The 19,087-nt window shown below is 38.6% G+C and overlaps 1 protein-coding gene across 11 annotated transcripts in view; it reads right to left on the reverse strand.

Moving 5' to 3' along the window:
* Positions 1-19,087, reverse strand: part of HUWE1 (HECT, UBA and WWE domain containing E3 ubiquitin protein ligase 1) — a 166,555-nt gene that overhangs the window by 26,674 nt on the left and 120,794 nt on the right. For 10 of the 11 annotated variants that reach the window (XM_049644605.1, XM_049644607.1, XM_049644611.1 and 7 more), the window contains 14 exons: positions 17,569-17,696; positions 17,259-17,340; positions 16,421-16,597; positions 15,798-15,957; positions 15,151-15,509; positions 12,080-12,275; positions 10,746-10,913; positions 9,522-9,667; positions 9,037-9,103; positions 7,865-8,079; positions 4,101-4,312; positions 3,475-3,657; positions 740-912; positions 238-386 (listed from right to left, as the gene is read on the reverse strand). In XM_049644605.1, the coding sequence (XP_049500562.1) occupies positions 238-386; positions 740-912; positions 3,475-3,657; positions 4,101-4,312; positions 7,865-8,079; positions 9,037-9,103; positions 9,522-9,667; positions 10,746-10,913; positions 12,080-12,275; positions 15,151-15,509; positions 15,798-15,957; positions 16,421-16,597; positions 17,259-17,340; positions 17,569-17,696 (2,415 nt within the window). The remainder of the gene's footprint in view (positions 1-237; positions 387-739; positions 913-3,474; positions 3,658-4,100; positions 4,313-7,864; positions 8,080-9,036; positions 9,104-9,521; positions 9,668-10,745; positions 10,914-12,079; positions 12,276-15,150; positions 15,510-15,797; positions 15,958-16,420; positions 16,598-17,258; positions 17,341-17,568; positions 17,697-19,087) is intronic. The other variant, XM_049644612.1, reaches the window with a different exon arrangement.

Raw genomic sequence — 19,087 nt, forward strand, 5'->3', positions numbered from 1 at the left:
ATTCCTGCTGGGATCCATTCCATTTCATAGTACATGGATGGCATCCTGGCCTTATCCCCACCTCTCATTTAATACAATTCAAACACATTTACTGAACATCAACTAAGCATATCATCTGTGCTCCTGTGCAAAACAGACAGCACTGAGGCAAGGATCTAAGGTACTCACCCACCCACACCACTTGGGGATTTTGTTTAGCGCCGCAAAAGGGGTATGCTGGGTGATCTGCCTCCCTACCTGCATCTCTTGTGAACTGAGCACCTCAGGCTGCCCAGCAATCACCACTGAGTCGGTTTCAGCCTCCCCATCCATGATATCCCCATCTGCCACCTCTGTCTGAGTGACATCATGATCCTCCTCCTGCACTTCTGCTTCCCCAGGCTCGCCTGAAACAATCAACCAACCAGCAAAATAATCAAAGGGTGCCTATATGCAGGGCACCACGAGGCAAGCATGGAAGACAATAAGGTCCCTTCCCTGGGCAAGTTTACAAGTTCTCAGAGAAAAAATGAATGGGTGACAAAGGAAAAGACAAGGCTACGTGTGAGGATAGCCAAATAAGGCTGCAATTTTAAGGAATTCTTTGTGGGGCAGATTCCCACGCCACTATGACAGATCTCTAGAAGGCCAGCAATTTCCCAGGGAAACAATACCAAGCCAAAAGAGTTGTGATGCCATGCCCATAAAGTAACTATGCCCACCCAGTCTGCTCTCCAGTCCATTGGCTCTGATTCCCTACCTGGGTCCTGCTGGTTGCTATTGGAGTCCTGAGCAGCTCCTTGGGCATCCTGCTCAGACTTGCTCTTGCTAGAAGCACTCTTGCTGCCAAAAAGGCTACTAGGCTGGTTCACAATCCGGGAAAGTGTTTCCAAAGGCTTCAAAGCAGCATTGACTGTGTTGGCCATGTTTGGACTGAGGTAAAGATACAGAGATGGACTTAGCACAGAAACCTGCACTAAAAAGAACCAAGGCTCATCAGAGTAACAACTGATTCCAGGGGATGGGGCATGGACGGTACAAGGTGAGCCTGGAACACCTTGTTGTGCCAGAAGGCTTTAAAAAATTGATGGGGTCATTACCACAGGCCAAATCTGAGAATAAAAAATAATGACGGTAGTGGATTATACCATATTAAATATAAAAAGAAACTGCAGCCACAGGGATACAAACATAAGCAGAAGGAAATCTTCATTATAAAAGAATGTCTGCTAATAAATAGGAATGAGAAAATCAGAAATCCTCACTTTTCGAACAGCAATGTAAGCGATCCAGGCAGGGATCACCAATAAATGCTAACCTACTGAGTTAAAAATCTTCAGGGCATAAGATATTCATATAATCTTCATATGAACTCAAAGTATCACCCATAAAACATTTATTAAGTACAAAAGGGAAAGCTAATGTTTATGTGATCAAACTTAGCATCACCAATAATGGGACAAATTAGCATTATGTGTCTCCTGATATGATGCACCAAGGGCAAATATCACCCATGTAGTATTCATGCCAGAAGTTTAACCTGAACCTAGCCATGAGGAAGCAATTAGACAAATCCAGGTTATGGAATATTCTATGAGACATTTGGCGCCTTCCAGATTCTTCAAAATAGTCAACTGTCAAAAAAACAAGATACACATGACATCAGATGCAATTAGTGATGCTCACTGGATGCTGGATTAAAACGCTCTCTCCCAAGCTATAAAGACATACTTGGAATAACTGGGGATATTGGAATATGAACTACATGTTGAATCCTATTGTATCAATGGTAAAATTTCTTAGATGTGATGATATTCTAGCCATGTATAGGAATGTTTATTCTTAGGAGACACATGCTAAAGTATTCAGAGGTTAAGCATCATGTTGTCTGCAATGAACTTCAAATGATTCTGCTCCTAAAAGGGGGAAGGAGAGGATGAACTAAAGCAAATAGGACAGAATGATAACCACTGGTTAAGCTACATGAAACATATGGTGCTCATTACACTGTGAGTCTAAAATTTTTAAATGTTTTTAAAAAATTAATGAGCTTGTATCAAGAGGACAAAAATCAACTTGAAGAGGTCCCATGGGCCAAAGGTGCAATGGAAAAGAATAATGACTGCAGAGATCCAAATAATTCAATAAAAATAGAAAAACCAGAGAAAAGTTGCATTTGAGGTGGTGATTAAATCTATTTTGACTTTACTCTAAAAATTAGTGACTTAAGAAAAAAAATAAAAAAAGTTTTTATCCTGCCTCTTAAGTAGGAACTGTATTTCAGGGTAACCAGACTCTCCCCCCTTGAACTGGGGCTGTCACAGAAAAATGCCAGCTAATAATGTCGAAGGAATGACAGAAATTAGAAAACAGTCATTGATAATCCCCCAAAAAACTGACACAGGAAAGGATTATCAGTTGGTGTTAAGATCATTAATTAGGTATACAGCTGATAGGAAACCAGACATTTATATAGCACCAAAACAGTAATATAGGCTACTTTCTAATAAGAAGGGGGGAAATTTAACAGTACTCTACTCTAGAGTAAGTCAATTTTATCATGATTATTAATGACAGTTCAAAGAGATGTGTCTCCCCATGATGGAATATGAGATACACATCATTTATGATATATCCTAACCAGTAATTTCAAATTGCTCCATTAAGCCTCTAGCTCTAATTAGAAGTTAACAGAAAACAGGGAGTAAAGGAACAAGTTAAATGACACTGCAAGGAACCAAATGGACCAAATCTAGAAGGCAAAACATTCAGCATGACAGCAGGCCTGGTCACCTTAACAAGTTAGTGTCATTAGCACAAATAAAATGAAAATTAAAAAATTAATTAAGATTCTGTGTTAGAATAACAGATTCAGAGGATATAGCCAGATGTAATGCAAGGTCTGTAACTAGATTCTGGTTCAGACAAAAATTTCTGAATATGGATTTGGGTGTTACATATGATGAAAATTTACTTACAAAAGCAAGGTAGAGATTTATAACTGGAAAAACAAAAAACCCTAATCCAACCTAGGTTATACAACAGCATATATGATATCATTTTAGTAAAAAATACATTTTGTATGTATATGAAAAAACCACTGAAGAATGTAGTAAAGTAACAGTGATATCTGGTGGTAGAAACCCAGTATCTACTTTTGCTTCTGCATTTTTCATGATATACATATAATCTTATAATAAAAGGTTACTTTTAATTAAGATGGGGGAATCTTGGGGAAAAAATTACTGATACAGTCCAACTCTTGAGTTTGAAGCAAATGAGAAAACTAAGGTCTAAAGAAAGGCAAGTGCCTTGCTTAAAAACCACAATACTAAGAACTCAGGTTCCCACCTATACCCAAACTTTTCCTATCACACCAGTGGCTCACTACTGATTCTGGTGAGGATACATGAAACACAAGCAAATGAAGAAATAAAAGCAGCATGATTAAAGGGAGGGCAAAAGCCTGCAGCTGGAGTTCAGGAATAGTTTTACCTGGACAGGTCCAGGCTATGAGGCACTCTTGCCAGGTCGTTAACCAGTCCTTTCTTCAGGAAGAGTCGAATAATGTTGTTCATGCCATTGTGCTGGGTCTTGGCTGTGGCACTGCTGTAGAAGCTGGACGTTGAGGGGCAGGACTCCATGATAGTACTGATGATACACATCACTGCTTGAAGCCTGGGAGAGAAGTTTGACACCTCTATCATATGAATACTGCCCATTCTTAGGAGTCTTAAACTAACCGGCCTCAGATAACCCTCCTGGTGCCCTGTGTTTCCTTCTGGAAGTAACATTTAAACAGGTGAGAGCTCACTCCCTGAGTGGTAGCATTCTTAATTTTCTTTACACATAATTTAAAAAATGAGACTGAATAATCTGCTCAATTTCTTGAAGACATCAGAACTATAATGACAACATCCCTTTGTTCTAAGCTGTTTACCCTCCTCAAATGTAATCAGTTCTCTAGGTATTTTGAGGCACTAGAACTATTTGAGAGGACCAGAGAATATACAGTGCCAGTGTGACCAGAACTCTTGTTCAAGTGCTAGGAATCCCACGGGCCAAGAATGGAGTAAGGAGATGCTACTGATTATCAGCACTAGGTCAGGCATGGGTTTTACCTGGCATGTTTCTCTGTACTCTCAGCCATAGCCAGTGCCCGTCCCAGAGCTGCTTTTACTTCATTCACAAGGGCTACTTGGGCATCTGTGCCACTCCCTGCAGCAGCTAGGCTTGCAAGGAATAGGCGGGCCAGGGCAGGTGTGTCCTTGTCTTCTGCATTCTGGGTATGTGGGAGGAGGTGGTCCAGAACAAAGGCTAGCACACTGCAGTCCTGAAAAATTATTATGACATTTACTCACAAGCATAATTATGCCATATTGTTTGCACATCAACAAGGTACACATACACAAAGTTGATCCTTCAAGTCACCCAGTCAGTGATTATCAGGTCCACTTTATAGATGAGAAAACCAAGGGTGCGAAGTACAAACTAAGTGAGCAAATCCAGATTTTATGCTTTTAAACTCCACTCATTTCTCACTAGTTTACACATTTTCATTTACAGGTCACTTGATATTTCTCAAAACATTTTTATGTGTGGTATTTAAAAGAACTGTTCACAGTAAACCTACAGAACAGTTAAGGCAAGTTCAGTATTTTCCCATTCTGACAGATGGGTAATATGAGGCCCAAAGAAACAGGGCCTGTGCAAAGAACTTAACCAATGGCAAGGATTCAAATCTTGTTCATAATTAAGTGCTATAATGCCTTCATGTATTCAATTAAGTTGTAATGTTTACGGATACCTATAATGTGCTAAGGACCCTAGGCTAAAAATAGGCATTTAAAAGAGAAACAGCACAGCCATAGATATGGATATGCAAAAATATTTAATGCAAAGTAAATAGCAAAAAAAGGCCCAACAAGGAAAAGAAATTACATGAGACTTGTTCCTTCTAACAACGACTTCTGTCCTGATAATTCTTTATATTAGAAAGAAACTTAGTTCTATTGTCATTTATGCAGATATTGGATCAAAATTTTGGAATTAGAAAGGATGGCTGTATAACACTGAATGTACCAAATACCACTCAATGGTACACTTTAAAATGCTTGATTTTATGTAAATTTTGCCTCAATAAAAGCTGCATTGAAGAATTCTAGAGTCTGGAAAATTAGATACGGTGGCTAGGTTAAGATGAAACTATTAGAAATAAAAATTCCCCAGTACTGAATAAAATACAAAATTGTGTAAATATGTTATATAACATTATTAGTAAAAACTGGAAAAAAAGCTTTGCAATTTGGGAAAGCAGGGTGATGTAGTAAAAGACTTGGATTTGCAACCAGAGACCTGGATTCCAATTCTAATCCTGTTACTCTGCAGTTTGGCCTTGAACAAGTTACTAACCTTCTGAGCCTTCTCTACTTCTCTATTAAGGGGAGCAATACCAACAACCTTCTAGTGCTGAGGTAAGGATTAATCAACAGTATTTGTAAATCACCTAGGAGTACCCAGTACCACAAGGTCATGTGACACATAATAGATACTTAATAAATTTGCAATTAAATGTCTTATTCCACAAGGAATGCTTATATTAACTACAACTGGCATAATGAGTAAAAGCTTTGAAATAAAAGCCTAATGTATATTTAGTATACCTAACTCCACAAAGGACTTGTATCTAGAATATGTAAAAAATTCAGTAGAGAACAAGAATATAAGACTTGGACACCTCACAGGAGAATATCCAAATAGCCAATACAGAAAAGGATATTTTAACCATAATGCAAAATCTAGTGGATTTGTAGTAATCCACTAGAACAGCTAAAATGAAAAATAAGAAAATACCAAGTGTTGGCAAGGAGGTATGGCAAGCATACCATATGCTGTGCTTGGTAATAATATAAATGGACACAACCACTCTGGAAAACTTTTGGTGCCATTTGCGAAAGCTGAAGAGACCAGCAATTCTACTCCTTAGGCATGTTAACACCTAATAGAAACACTTAATCCAGTTTATCCTTGAATAACACGGATTTGAACTGTGTGGGTCCACTTATATGCAGATTTTTTTTTCAATATATTGGTGCCATACTGTAAATACATTTTCTCTACCTTACAATTTTTTTTACTGAAACCATTAGCAAGTCTTTATTTCCCTTACTGCCTTTTCATTTGAAATTAAATAGTTTTGATTAAACTGTTTTCTATTTAATTAAAAAAAATTGTGAACAAGCAAATTTGTATTTAAGAGTTTCAGCTCAAAGTTGCAACAATCTAAGAATTAGTGATCCAAGCAGAAATTACAATTTTATTTTTTCTCAGGGGTAATAACATTTTTCTCCCTCTAATATATGTAACCATACAAAATATGTGTTAATGGAGTGTTTATGATGTTGGTAAAGTTTCTGGTCAACAGGAGGATATTAGTAAAATATTTGGGGGAGTCAACAGTTTATGCAGATTTTCAACTACAAACGTGAGGAGAGGGGAAGGAGGTGTCAGCACCCTTAACATCCCTGCGTTGTTCGAGAGTCAACTGTATATGTTCACCAAGACATATATAAGAATGGACTGTAGCAACACTACTTTCAATACCTGTAAAATGGAAAACTACCCAATTGTCTATTAGCACTAGAATGGACAAGACTGTGTTACATTCACACAATGGAATCCTATACAGCAAATAAACTACTACCACACACAAAAGTGGATATTGCAAACAAAGGACTATACACTGTATGATTCTATTTATATAAAGTGCAAAACGAACCTATGACAACAGAACTCAAGATAATGGTTGACATTATGGAAGTTTAAAAGGGAGGGGGAGCTGTAGAAAGGCATGAAGGGGTAAGCTTTTGTGGAGTTTTTAATGTTTTAATTTGGGTAATGGTCATCCAAGAAAAACTAACGACTCATTCAGGAATTGCATATTTTTGTATGTATTTTAAAAAACTCAGATTAAAGTAAAACTAGCTTAAAAATGGCAGCTGATTTCATATTCTTTGCCTGCAACATTAATGCCCCTACTCTACTCTCAGACCATTTACTGCTTACTAACCATGAAATTAAAATATAACCTCCCAAACAAGGTTCCCTTTTTGAAAAAAATCTCCTTGGGGGCCCCTTTTATGTATATGGGAACATGATCTAGTTTCTTAAAGTGCCCTCTCACTTGAAAAATCTAACCTGAAGATAATTCCATTTCAAGACATTTCTTTCCCACAGCTCTGATAAACATTTAGGCTTTCCTTATGTTTTATGTTACCAATACTATTACCATATCAGGTGTCTTTGCACAGGTGTGAGTATATCTGGAAGATAAACACATTTTGTCTATTTGGCTTATTCTATTGTCCCCTAGACACCTTTATGTAGACAAACCACAGATACCTTTCAAATTACACATTTTCTCTTCAAGCCATTTCTTCTAACATAAAAGGAATAGAAAAACATAAAATAAGAAACATCGGAATCCTTGATTTTGTTTTTATTTTCCAAAGATCCATTTCTACCTTTAAAACATCTCTTCAACTCACCCATTTTTTTCCCAACAACTTCACCAAGATCCTGTATTACCTAGATTGCTATCTACATCAGATTCCTAATTGGTCTGACTCCAAATCTTGCGTTTTACAGTCTTTACACTGCAGAACAAGTGATTTTCTGCAAACAAATTAACAAATGGCACAAACTCACTCCCTGTAATGAACCCGATAGCTCTACATCATGGGGAAAAGCCTAGCTTCTTTAATGTGTCTAAGAGGGCTCTGCCTCTCAACATTGGGCTAACATGTGCAGGTTCCTAGCAAACTGTCTGACACATTTGTATCCAAATGATGACAGTATCAAATCTTAAGCAGATTGGAAATATTACCTCTTTAATCAGCTCAGACTGGCCCACAGTGTAGCTGTAGTTGGCAATCAGGGTAGCAATACCAACATAGGACCTCACCAACTCTGCCAGAAGACGAAGAATAGTGGAGGTGGGCATTAAAGGTTTGCTGCCCTTGCCCTTCTGCTTGCCTTCCTCAGAGGCTCGGTCCCCTTCTTTATCTTTCTTCCCATCACGAGACTCTTCTGGAGTTGATGCTGTTGAGAAAGAGTCAAACACTGGTTCAGTTTCACACTGAAATATTGGCAAACATCAAGCCTTATGTGGAAAGAGAATACTACTTCTATTCCACTTTAGGTCACTGATACAAATGGAATGTCCTCCTCATAATGCAGTGGAAGGACACATAGGATGACAGGTCTTAGATATGGTGCAGCAGGGAGGCTTTGCCCAACTGTTCACATATCTTCTGCCATTTCCCTCCTTTTATACATAATTTTGCACTCCAGAAATACTGTACTAAGAGTTCTCCAAAGACGCCTTATGTACCCCCTTTTACCTTTCCTTCCCACATGTCTCCCTGGCACACATTTACTTATCTAACTTAATTCAAATTCTGATCTCCTCCATAAATACTTTCCTGTCTCATCCAGGAATACAGAGATATAGCGGGTACATGTGCCCACTGTACCTTATCCCAGCATGCCTCCATTCCAGCAGTTATATTAAGTATGGTATCTCCTTGGTTAGATCTCAAAGATCTTTCCTATCCAAGAAGCAGCAGCTCTTGGAAGGTATCCTTAGAATTGTTTCCATGTGACATTTCTCTAATTGTTGACTAAGTAGCCAATGGGCTCTGGTAACACTGCTAGAATCCACCATGCAAGGTTTATAGCCAGAATTGTGTCACTGGCACCAAAGCTCCATACGCCAGGATAAAACCCACCATAAGAAATATATGTGGTGGTTTAAAGAGTAGATCTAAAGGATCTCACCACAGCAACCATTACTTTGTTAGTTAAGTCACAGTTCTACTAATTTTAGCATAGAGAAATCCTTTATTTACAGAACATGGAGCTCACCCTTGAGAAAAGTTCACTTAGACAAATGTGACAATTATGCCTGTATTCCCGTATCCCCTGCCCAGGACACCCACAGTTTCTTTGTTCTCTCAAGAAAGTAAGAACAAAAGAGGGAGAAAAGTAAACCATTACCTTCTCCTTGGGATGTCCCAGATGTGGAAGTCTCAGTGGAGGTACCATCTGCAGCAAAGACCTGACTCTATGGAGGAAGAATACCCCTGAGCCATTATTAATTTCAGAGACAGTTGTCTCTAAATGGTAGGAACCCTTCCCAGGGTACTCATTACGAATGCTACAGACTCTCTTTGGCTGATCTTTTAACCATCTTCACTCCGTACATACTATAATCTGTGGGAAGCTATCATTATAAACAGTGACTGGAAGATTGGGGGCACATACAAGGGACAATGAGAATGACAAATGAATTTAATATTTCCAATCCAAAGAGAGAAAAATCCCAGATTTTACCCCAAATTTATCTTCATTCTTAGGCAACAGATAATTTACAGATACATCAAAATTAATACCTTTGAAATTTCCCTGGCATAACCTTAAACATGGAGAACACATAGGTATCAGAAAGCGAGAAGGAAGACAGGAGGTTGGAATTGACTTACATTAATGGAAAAACCTGACTGTGCATCAAAGTCACTGCCCTGACGAGTAAGTGACCGGTACTGCTGGTATACATCATCACCCATGTCTTGCAGGAGCTGGCCAACCTCTTGGGTCATACCCCCAGGTTTAGGATCAGATTTCTCTGCTAGAAAAACAAAAACAAAACAAAACTCATTAATAACTATGCAATGCTAATGCCTATTTGGCAGCTTGGTCAATTTCACTTCACTTACTATGACATAGTGATGTGGCTAGACTTTCACTTAAGAGGGGAAACGTAGTTATGACCAAGAGAGCAAGGTTGAAAGCCTCATTCTTTTACTAACTAGTTTTGTGACCACAAGCAATTTACTTATTTTTCTCACTTTCCTCAGCTTCACAACTAAGCTTAAATGAACATACCTGGTATTATACCTAGTGCAACAGAGATCAATAAATGGTTACCCTAGCTATATAAGCTAAATTATTTTGGGGGGTGGGGCTGATATGTGAGGTAGAATAAAGGTTCTATGGTTGTAGAAGCAAGAAGCTCTATATGGATCAAAGTGCTCAATAGATGAAAAGCACCAAAGACTCATATTTTGACTTAATTAAAGATTATATTCACCAATTTTTGGCAATTCTGTGGGACATATCAATTAAATATGTCCTAAATAAAATCCTGAAGGATATGACTGGAATGCAATCTTAAGTTCCAATTAATTCACTCATGACTTTCCCAGTACTTACAAGCAGCACCTTAACTAGGAATAAAGGTAGATTGGGATGGTGGTCTCAAAGGTCAGGAAGCCTAATCACACCTTCTAATACTGATCCCAGTTTTTTTGGAAACAAAGATGTTTTAGCAACAAAGAGAATGAAAACATTAGAGACTTTTTGGTATAAATTTTCCTGCCCACAAGATGCCATTATCTCCTCTTTAATCTTTGTTCATTCTTCCCTCTGTATGGGATAGACTCTCATATGTCAACATTCTCATTCTTATCATTCAAGACTTATTTCAGAAACCACTTGTTCTAAGAAACCTTCCTATAGGTCCCACCCCCACAAGATCAGATGCCTTGCTCTAAGACTCACCACTACCTTACCATCTGTCATAATGTATGACCATTGGTTTTTTCAGAGAAGTGCACATGGGCACACAAGGAGTGCTCACTATGCCATAAGTTGGTTGAGAGATCCAGGCAAAGTGCCCGGCCTCCTGAGGTAGATTAGATACATACCTTCCTCTGGAGCATGGTATGCAGCCAGGGCATTCAGCATATCATAGATCACTTCCTTGATGGTATCAGGAATGACAGGCAGAGGTGAGGGCTTCAAAGGGGTCGTCTTCACTAGCTGTACAGCATTAGGACCTTTAATTCTAAGATTCTCAAATTCATCATCTGAAGCTAAGCCAAAGTGAGACAGAGAAAAATCACTCAACAGTGAACTAGTACCTATATTTGATTACTAATAAAGACTCAGAAGGGGGTTTGTATAAACACACATGCTTGGGACAAAAGGCCATTTCCAAACGTTCAAGTAGCCTACTAGGAAATCTAGCTTTCACTTTCCCTAAATCCCACAGAATTTATTACAGCAGTACCAAATAGTAAAAAGAGTATAGGCTTTGCAGTTGGGGGAGACTTGGTTTTGAAATCCAGTTCTGTTACAGGATCATTGGCCAGATTACTTCAACAAACCTTAATTTTCTCACTCCTAAAATTATTCTTTTTTCATTCCTAAAATTTGAGGATTAAATGAGATCATACAGGAGACATGCCCAGCACAGGAGGTCAGGCACATATCTGGGGCTTCCAAAAATAATTAGCTCCCTTCCCAACATTAAAAAACAAAACAAAACACAACTCTCCCTCCACAACCCTACAGAAAAGTTGAAAGGTTAGTAAGACACCCATATGCTTTTCATCTAGATCCTAAGATCAAAGATATTTTTCTACATAACCATAATACCACCATTAACACCCAAGACATTTAACACAGATATAATCATTTAATACACAGTATTCAAATTTCTCCAAATCTCTTTACCTGGGTCCAGAGTCCCATCATGGTTGGTAGTTCTTTCTAGTTTCATCACCTAGGAGAACCTTCCATTTTTTTCCCTTTATGACATTAATATTTTTGTAGAGTGCAGGTGAGCTGTCTTATAGAATGTCTCAAAATTTGCATTTAATTGCTTCCTCATAATTAAATATGGGCCAAACATTTTGGGCAAGAACACACTGATGATACAGTGTACTTCCTACTGTACCATGTGAGTCACATGTCCACTTGTCCCTCAATTACCACTTTATCTGTAAACCATTCACATTCTGTTGTCACACTAAGACAAATTCTTTGAGGGCAAGGACTAGACCAAATGAGTCCTTGGTATCTCTGGCAGGGATTACCACAGGGCAAGTAAAATAGATAGACACAAGAAATATTGAAGTACCTCTGAACTGGCCCACATGTCCCAACACTTGCTTAAGGAAGCTTTCCAAGTTATCTCTGGGGTTATACTAGGCCATAGACTTCAATGTCTCAAAGGCCAGGAGAAGGGGAAACTCACCAGTTCCTGAGCCTCGAGGGGCTGGAAGGGCAATGCGGATACAGCAGTTGGCTACTTCAGTGAAAATGTCTGGATTGCGGCATGCGGCTGGCCCCAGGACACGAAGGATATAATTGATCTCCCGAGAACCAAGGCTGCCAGATACAACACCAGAGGTAGTGCTACCAGCTCCACTCGTGGCTGCTGAGCGAACCACCTAGTAAAGAAAGGAAGAAGCAATGTGGATTAATGACCACTTTCTAAAACTCCAATTGCATTCAAGGAAGAGTTACCAAGGATTAAAATACTATCCAAACTCTGCCTCAAGACACTGGATGATAGTTTTAGATTTTTGGGAAAAGATGTACTTGGGTCTTTTAAGTCCCATTCCTTCCTGATTCAAAATATGTGGCTTATAAAAAGTTACAGGATTCAGCACATCCCAAAACTATCAATTATTATAACAGATGGCATGTTATCTTTATAGAAATTGGGAAATGTATCTAGACCACTGATCATCTAAATTATAGCCCTCACATGTAAGTGCCAGCTCCTAGCCTTCCCAAATGCTGTCCCAATTTTAAACCAGAATGGTTCAATCTCTAAAAATATGCAATACCAATATCCACTCGGTGTTTAAGAACAAAATTAAACGTTTCTTTATGCCTCAAAGTCAATCATCAGTCTTAGACACAGGAAATACTGAACTATTTACAGATGGCTTGCTCTGAAACTATAGGGCTTAGACATTATGCTTTTGGTCTTCACAAAAGGACTCATTAATCAATAGAAAATACAAGAAGGTAATAAAGAAAATAACTACCGTATTTTCCATTATCATTCCTTTGTGAACTATGTTCACAAACATCTTTTGGAATCTTAATGCTTTCCTTACCAAATCAGTCATCTCTTTAGTTGAACATATTAACCCCAATATCTTGCCTGTAAAGCTATAATCCTAAACTCTCATTTTTTAAATACTGAAAACTCTAATTTCACTATAAAGAATGTGCTGTAATTTAGTTATCCAGTCCTCTGCTGGACATTAGATCTCCAGTTTCTTCTATGGTGAACATTCTTGTATATGTACCTTGGCATACTTGACTTTAATTATCAAATAAATTCCTAGTCATAGAATTTCTAGGTCAAAGAATATCTCAAACTGACAGTAACAAATTGCCCTCCAATGTGGCTGCACCAATTTCCACTCCTACCAAAAGTAAGAGTATGCCTGGTTGTCCACACCCATACCTGCAATGGATATTATCAAGCATTTACATTTTGCCAACTTGATACATTAAAACTGCCACTGATCTTCCTTTGCTCCTCATAATCCTAAATACAATTAAGCTTAGAAAGCTCTTCTCCAACAAGAACCTGTATTTTCCAGGCATTAAATTTTTTTTAAATGTTTATTAATTTATTGCGAGACCGAGTGAGCAGGGGAGGGGCAGAGAGAGAGAGACAGACAGAATCCCAAGCAGGCTCCACAACTGCTAGCACAGAGCCTGATGTGGCGCCTAAACCCACAAACCATGAGATCATGACCTGTGCTGAAATCAAGAGTTAGACGCTTAACCGACTTAGCCACTTAACCGACTTAGCCACGTAGGCGCCCCCTTAGCATTTAAAAAAAATTTAAGTTTTATTTATTTTGAGAGAGAGAGAGAGAGACTGAGCAGGGGAGGGGCAAAGAGAGGGAAAAAGAGAGAACCCCAAGCAGGCTCCACACTGTCAGCACAGAGCCCAATGCAGGGCTTTAAATCACAAACCGTAAGATCATGACCTGAACGGAAATCAAGAGTCAGATGCGAGCCCCTTCCTAGCATTTTTTAAGTTGTATAAACGTTAAACATTTTAAGTATTTTGTTTTTAAGTCAGAATTCTATCTGTATGTAGCTGTTTCTTCCCTGTTGGGTTGTCTCTTGCCCTGGATCAGTATATACGCTGTTTTTAATAGTGCTCCTTCTTTTGATTTTGCTCATGTCAGATGAAATCAAATAGGCTGGGTGAATGAATGAGAAATGTATACTTATACACACAGAAGTATAAAGTGGTTCCACCTTTTTGGCAAGCAAGTTAAAAAATACTCATATGTTTTCATCCAATTTCTAGGAATCTCTGAGAAAAACAAATCTTAAATGTGACAAAACCATGCACAAAAATGCAAATTGCAACACTAACTATAAATGTGGGAAACGGTGTCCCAAGAGAGGAAAATGGAAGTCCAATAACATTCACATGATGACTGTTGACAAAGAATTAATAGGAGGAAATAAGACATTTGTCCTCCCCACTCCTCCCCTTTGAGGTCTTATGTTGATGTTACAAAATTTTTTTACATGTTTTTTAAAATTTATTTTTGAGAGAGAATGTGCGTGAGTGGGGAAGGGGAAGAGAGAAAAGGGGACAGAGGATGTGAAGCAGGCTCTGTGCTGACAGCAGGCAGCCTGATGCAGGCTGGAACTTACGAACTGCGAGATCATGACCTGAGCCACCCATGTGCCCCATAAACATTTTTCTCTTTTCTAATTACTTTGTCATTTTTACACTGCTTTATGTTTCCTAAAATAAACATATAAATGTCTTAATTTTCCAATCTGCACAACGGGTATCTGCAAATGCTTATTAAAGTGTCTGGCATATTATAATATTCCCAAAACTTTACTACTTTTACAACTCCAAAATACAATGTTTGGAAAATGTGCTCATGGGTGAATACATGAGAAATACTATAAGGGAATCAACTTTAAGACATGTACTTGGTGAAAGGTATCCCAGTTCCTCATTAACAGTTTTTGGTTCAAAAAACCTATACTGCCAAAGAGGACTTTATAGGTAAGATTTATTACTATAGTAAGTGTAAGGACAGAAAATGTTATTTTCTAGTTAAAAAAAAAAATCATTCAATGGGACAATCTTTCATATGTAAGCAAGCACTTGAGCACACAGCTGGGAAAGTTTGCTGGACAAAACATATAGTCTATGTATCTAGTTATATACCCTATGAAAAACAAGAAGTGTATCTGAGATCAAGGAGAACAAAGGTATGATATAAAGCTAAACCAGCTTCTGACATCAAAAAGACTCACCTTTTCCATGGTATGACGGAGGGTGCAGGGATCCTCAATGATGTGTCTTAAAAGAAGGGTGACCAGGGGGGTAAACCCATTGAAGCCTGAACTCTGGGTCAAATTCAAGATCATGCGGGTACTCTTTAGCTCTGCAAACATCATGGCGTATTTGTGGTCTCGGGTGAGCCTCAGGCAGAGACGAAGGGTGGCATGCAAAGTGTCTGGGTCTACAGGGACTCCTAGCATGCTCACACAGGCCCGGATTAAAACAGTCACCATATCCTCTGTCAGGCCCTGGATCAGGATCTCCCCAATTTTTGTTTCTTCCAGGCTCATCTCCTTTTCAGTATTTGTACTCTCTAGGGCCAAAGGAGTATCTACAAATGAGAAAGTAAGAGTTCAGAAGTTTAATTTGACATTTCCTTCCATATCTCTCCCTCATAGCTAGGTCAAGCACTTGGGTTTGTTTCTATTACAAAATATACCAAACACCAATTCTAGGACCAGATAAAAGGACATATAAAAGGGACTGTGTATCTTTAAGTCACCAAGCAATATGATGGGTAAGAAATCACTCATGATAAAATTGGCCAAAACTTAAGCCATAAAGGCACATGAAGCTTTACGTAACACTCCTTGAAAGATTCAAAACTGAAGTTCCATACCACTGGGTTTATTTTCTTTACGTTTGATATCCATTTCTTTGCTTTCTTCCAGCGTCTTCTCTAGTTCCTGTCCATTGCTATTTTTTGAGTTTTTATTCAGCCGTGGTACCCTCAGGAGAGTCAGCATCACAGGGCGCCGATTCCCTGTTTCCTCATTAACCTAGAAATTCAAGAAGACAAAAGACAGCTCTACAAAAAAAAAAAGGAAACGATAAGAGGGGCTGGAACTCCCAGGTAAAATGCTGCAATAGGAAGGAACCCTGGCAACTTTTTCCATCCTTATCACCTACAGAGAGAAAGCCTGAAGGTCCCCAAAAGTAAAGCAGCATACACAAGGCCCTATAACAAACTGGAAACTTTCCAATAGAGTAGATACCATCCCTAGCACTTAAAATCATTTCTGGTTGGAAGAGTATCATATTGCCATAAACAACAGACTCATGGTCTAACTAATGACTTTAGGAAGACTCCATTCTCTGTCAACTATACCGAATTTAGTAGTGGTAACAGCGCTTCTTATAACACATGTCAGGACGTCTGGTTCAGGAAGAAGCAAACCAAAAGGCATACTCAGCATCTTCCCCTCTTTTCAAAGAAGTTTACAGCACCGAGTGAGCACGTACCTGCACCATTGTAGTGAACTGGACAGTGTATCTTCTTCGGCCTGCAGTGAAACGCACACTCGTCTCTCCAGATTTCCAGGCAGAATCAATAGTGCTGTTGTTGCTTGCACTGTAACTACACCAACGCCCAGAGCGGTCATCAAACCAGCGCCAGTTGTTGTTGTTGGACTGTAGGTACTGAATACAAAAACAAAAAATTTCTTTGCATTTCCTACAAGTTTGGTTGTTAGAAGAAACAGTAACTTCATCTGTTCACTACTAAAGCTAACCAGGAAAAAGAAAGAATACTGTGAACATTTAGTAAAATTTTGAGAACCAAGAGAAGTTTTTTGTATACATTAATTCTCACATTCCTGATCCCTTCCATAAGCATAAAGACCTCTACACCCTTGTCCTGCAATCCTCTGCTTTTCTTTTGTTTCCAACTGTTTTCCACAAATGGGAAACATTATTTCAAATGTGCAGGAACCAAATTTCTGTTTCTGAGAAGGCACTGAGATAATGTGGCCTATATAATTTTTGTATAAAGAGCACTTGGCTTCTGTAGGAATTGCTGCACACTCAGTCCTTCATATAGAAGCCCCTCTCTCCTCTGGAGATAGCACACTCCTTTAACATTTTCTTCCAGGTAAGTTCTAGGGTCCTTCACCCAGAAGCTCCATAAAAAAATAATTCTAACTCGCCATTCAGAAGAAAAATATAGCTACTGAGATCCCTCAAGAGATTTAGGTCTTGATCAGGCAGGTTTCCATTCATTCTTTACTACTCTGCCATATTCTCTTCTGGTCTATTCTCACCTCAAGAGGCTAAGCAGTTTTGTCAACTATGTATTATATACCTTAGTCATTTGGGCTCTCCTTTTTGAAGAGATGGCTGTCTTCTCATAGAAATCTATCAGGAGCAACACGGGGGTGATCCACCTAAAAAAGAAAGAAATGATTTACTTTGGGCAAGCCAGAAAACCTGTACAATATGGGAAAACTTATTGTGATTTTATTAGGCACCTCATCTATTTTCAAACCACAAAAAGGTACACAAGATTTGCCTCATACATGCTCTAGAAAAGTGCTTGATTTAGGGCCTGAGCTATAGGGCCCAAGTCTGAGAGGGAACAGAAATGAAACCAGGTGAGATACAAGATCACTCACTTCGGGGTCTGGACCTCTTTTTGCTCCTTGGCGGCCTGTAGGCAGGGTTGAACCACTTCCAAGAGTTTGATTAGGACATTAAGGATGCCACTAGATTCAACGACCCAGGCACAAGGTAGCTTCAACTCCTAATTGGCCAAAGAAAAATAAATAAATACAACTTCTATTCACCATTAAGGATTGGCACAGTATGGGAAAACACAAAGCTGAACACTAAGAGAACTGCTGAATTAAAATTCCACCTCTACCACCTATTAGCTGTGTGATCTGAGTTACTTAAATTCTCTAGGCCTTCAGTGTTTAGACCCTCAGGGGTCATAGGAAGTAATAATTTCTACTTCGAATGTTAATTGTGGGGATTAAATGAAGTGTGTGTATGTATACTCATTCACTCTAATGCCCAATGCATTTCCTGGCACATTAATATGTATTTATACAGAAGCTGTTATTAGGATCATTAATATCATTATCATTAAGGATTACCATCTAGGAAATATAATCTTAATTATGTTGAAGTTGAAAAGCTTCTGATTTACAGAGAACCTTTATATTCTTTCCAGGAAGATGGAATAATTAAACATAGCAACAGTTAGTCAGCAGTTCCCCTACAGGTGCTACACTATAAAGTAGTTCCTTTATAGGGGCTGCACTGGAAGTAATTTAAATGTCCAATAGGCAATTACTTAAACTAGGGGACATCCAAAAGATGGAATGTATACATGACATGGGAAAATATTCATAATACTGAGAGAACAAAATACAAAATTTTCTTTTTTAAAATGGTCTGATCCTAATTATTTTAAATGCATAAAAAAGGGCTAGAAAAAAATTAAAGACTGTTACTTGTGATTTTTAAAAGGGGGGGGGCGAGATTCATGAGTGATTTACGTCTGTATTATAATGTTATTGGGGACCCTGCATTCAGTACTTTGCAATCCTTTCCAAAAGTTATTTATTCACAAGTGCTATAATAAGAATTACCACTTCCATCAAAAAAGAAAAACCCCAAGACTGTAAACACACAATTTGACACATATACTGGACTTAATCTCCTGAGTTCTTGTAAAGGGTTTACTCCATTAAGTTCAGGTTTTACTGTTAAGCCTGACCTACAAATGAAGAGTCACTTGTGCAAGGTCAGTTGTCTCCTAATTCCTATGTAGGATGAAACAAGAACATGTCCTGGCCATTCTCTTGCTTAAAATAATCTGTTGATTGACCAAGTATGAAGGAAGAATCAGATTCTATCTGATGCCCATCATCCAATTTCTGGATCTGACCCCACATCTGACCCCACCTTTTGTCTACCAGTTAGGTTTCCTCAGAAAGGCCAAATTATCCCACAACTGTACTGGGATAGTCATTCTAAAAACCTTTTAACTACCACCCCCCAAATCCTCTAAGACATGATTCAATTAATTAACACTTGTTCTGAGAAGCTCTTCCCTCATTAGCCAGAAGTGATACATTTGCCCTCCTCCTGAACTCAGAGAAAATTCTTTATACTATTCATGTGGTA

Source organism: Panthera uncia, chromosome X, assembly GCF_023721935.1.
Source record: "Panthera uncia isolate 11264 chromosome X, Puncia_PCG_1.0, whole genome shotgun sequence".
Taxonomy (NCBI): Eukaryota; Metazoa; Chordata; class Mammalia; order Carnivora; family Felidae; genus Panthera; species Panthera uncia.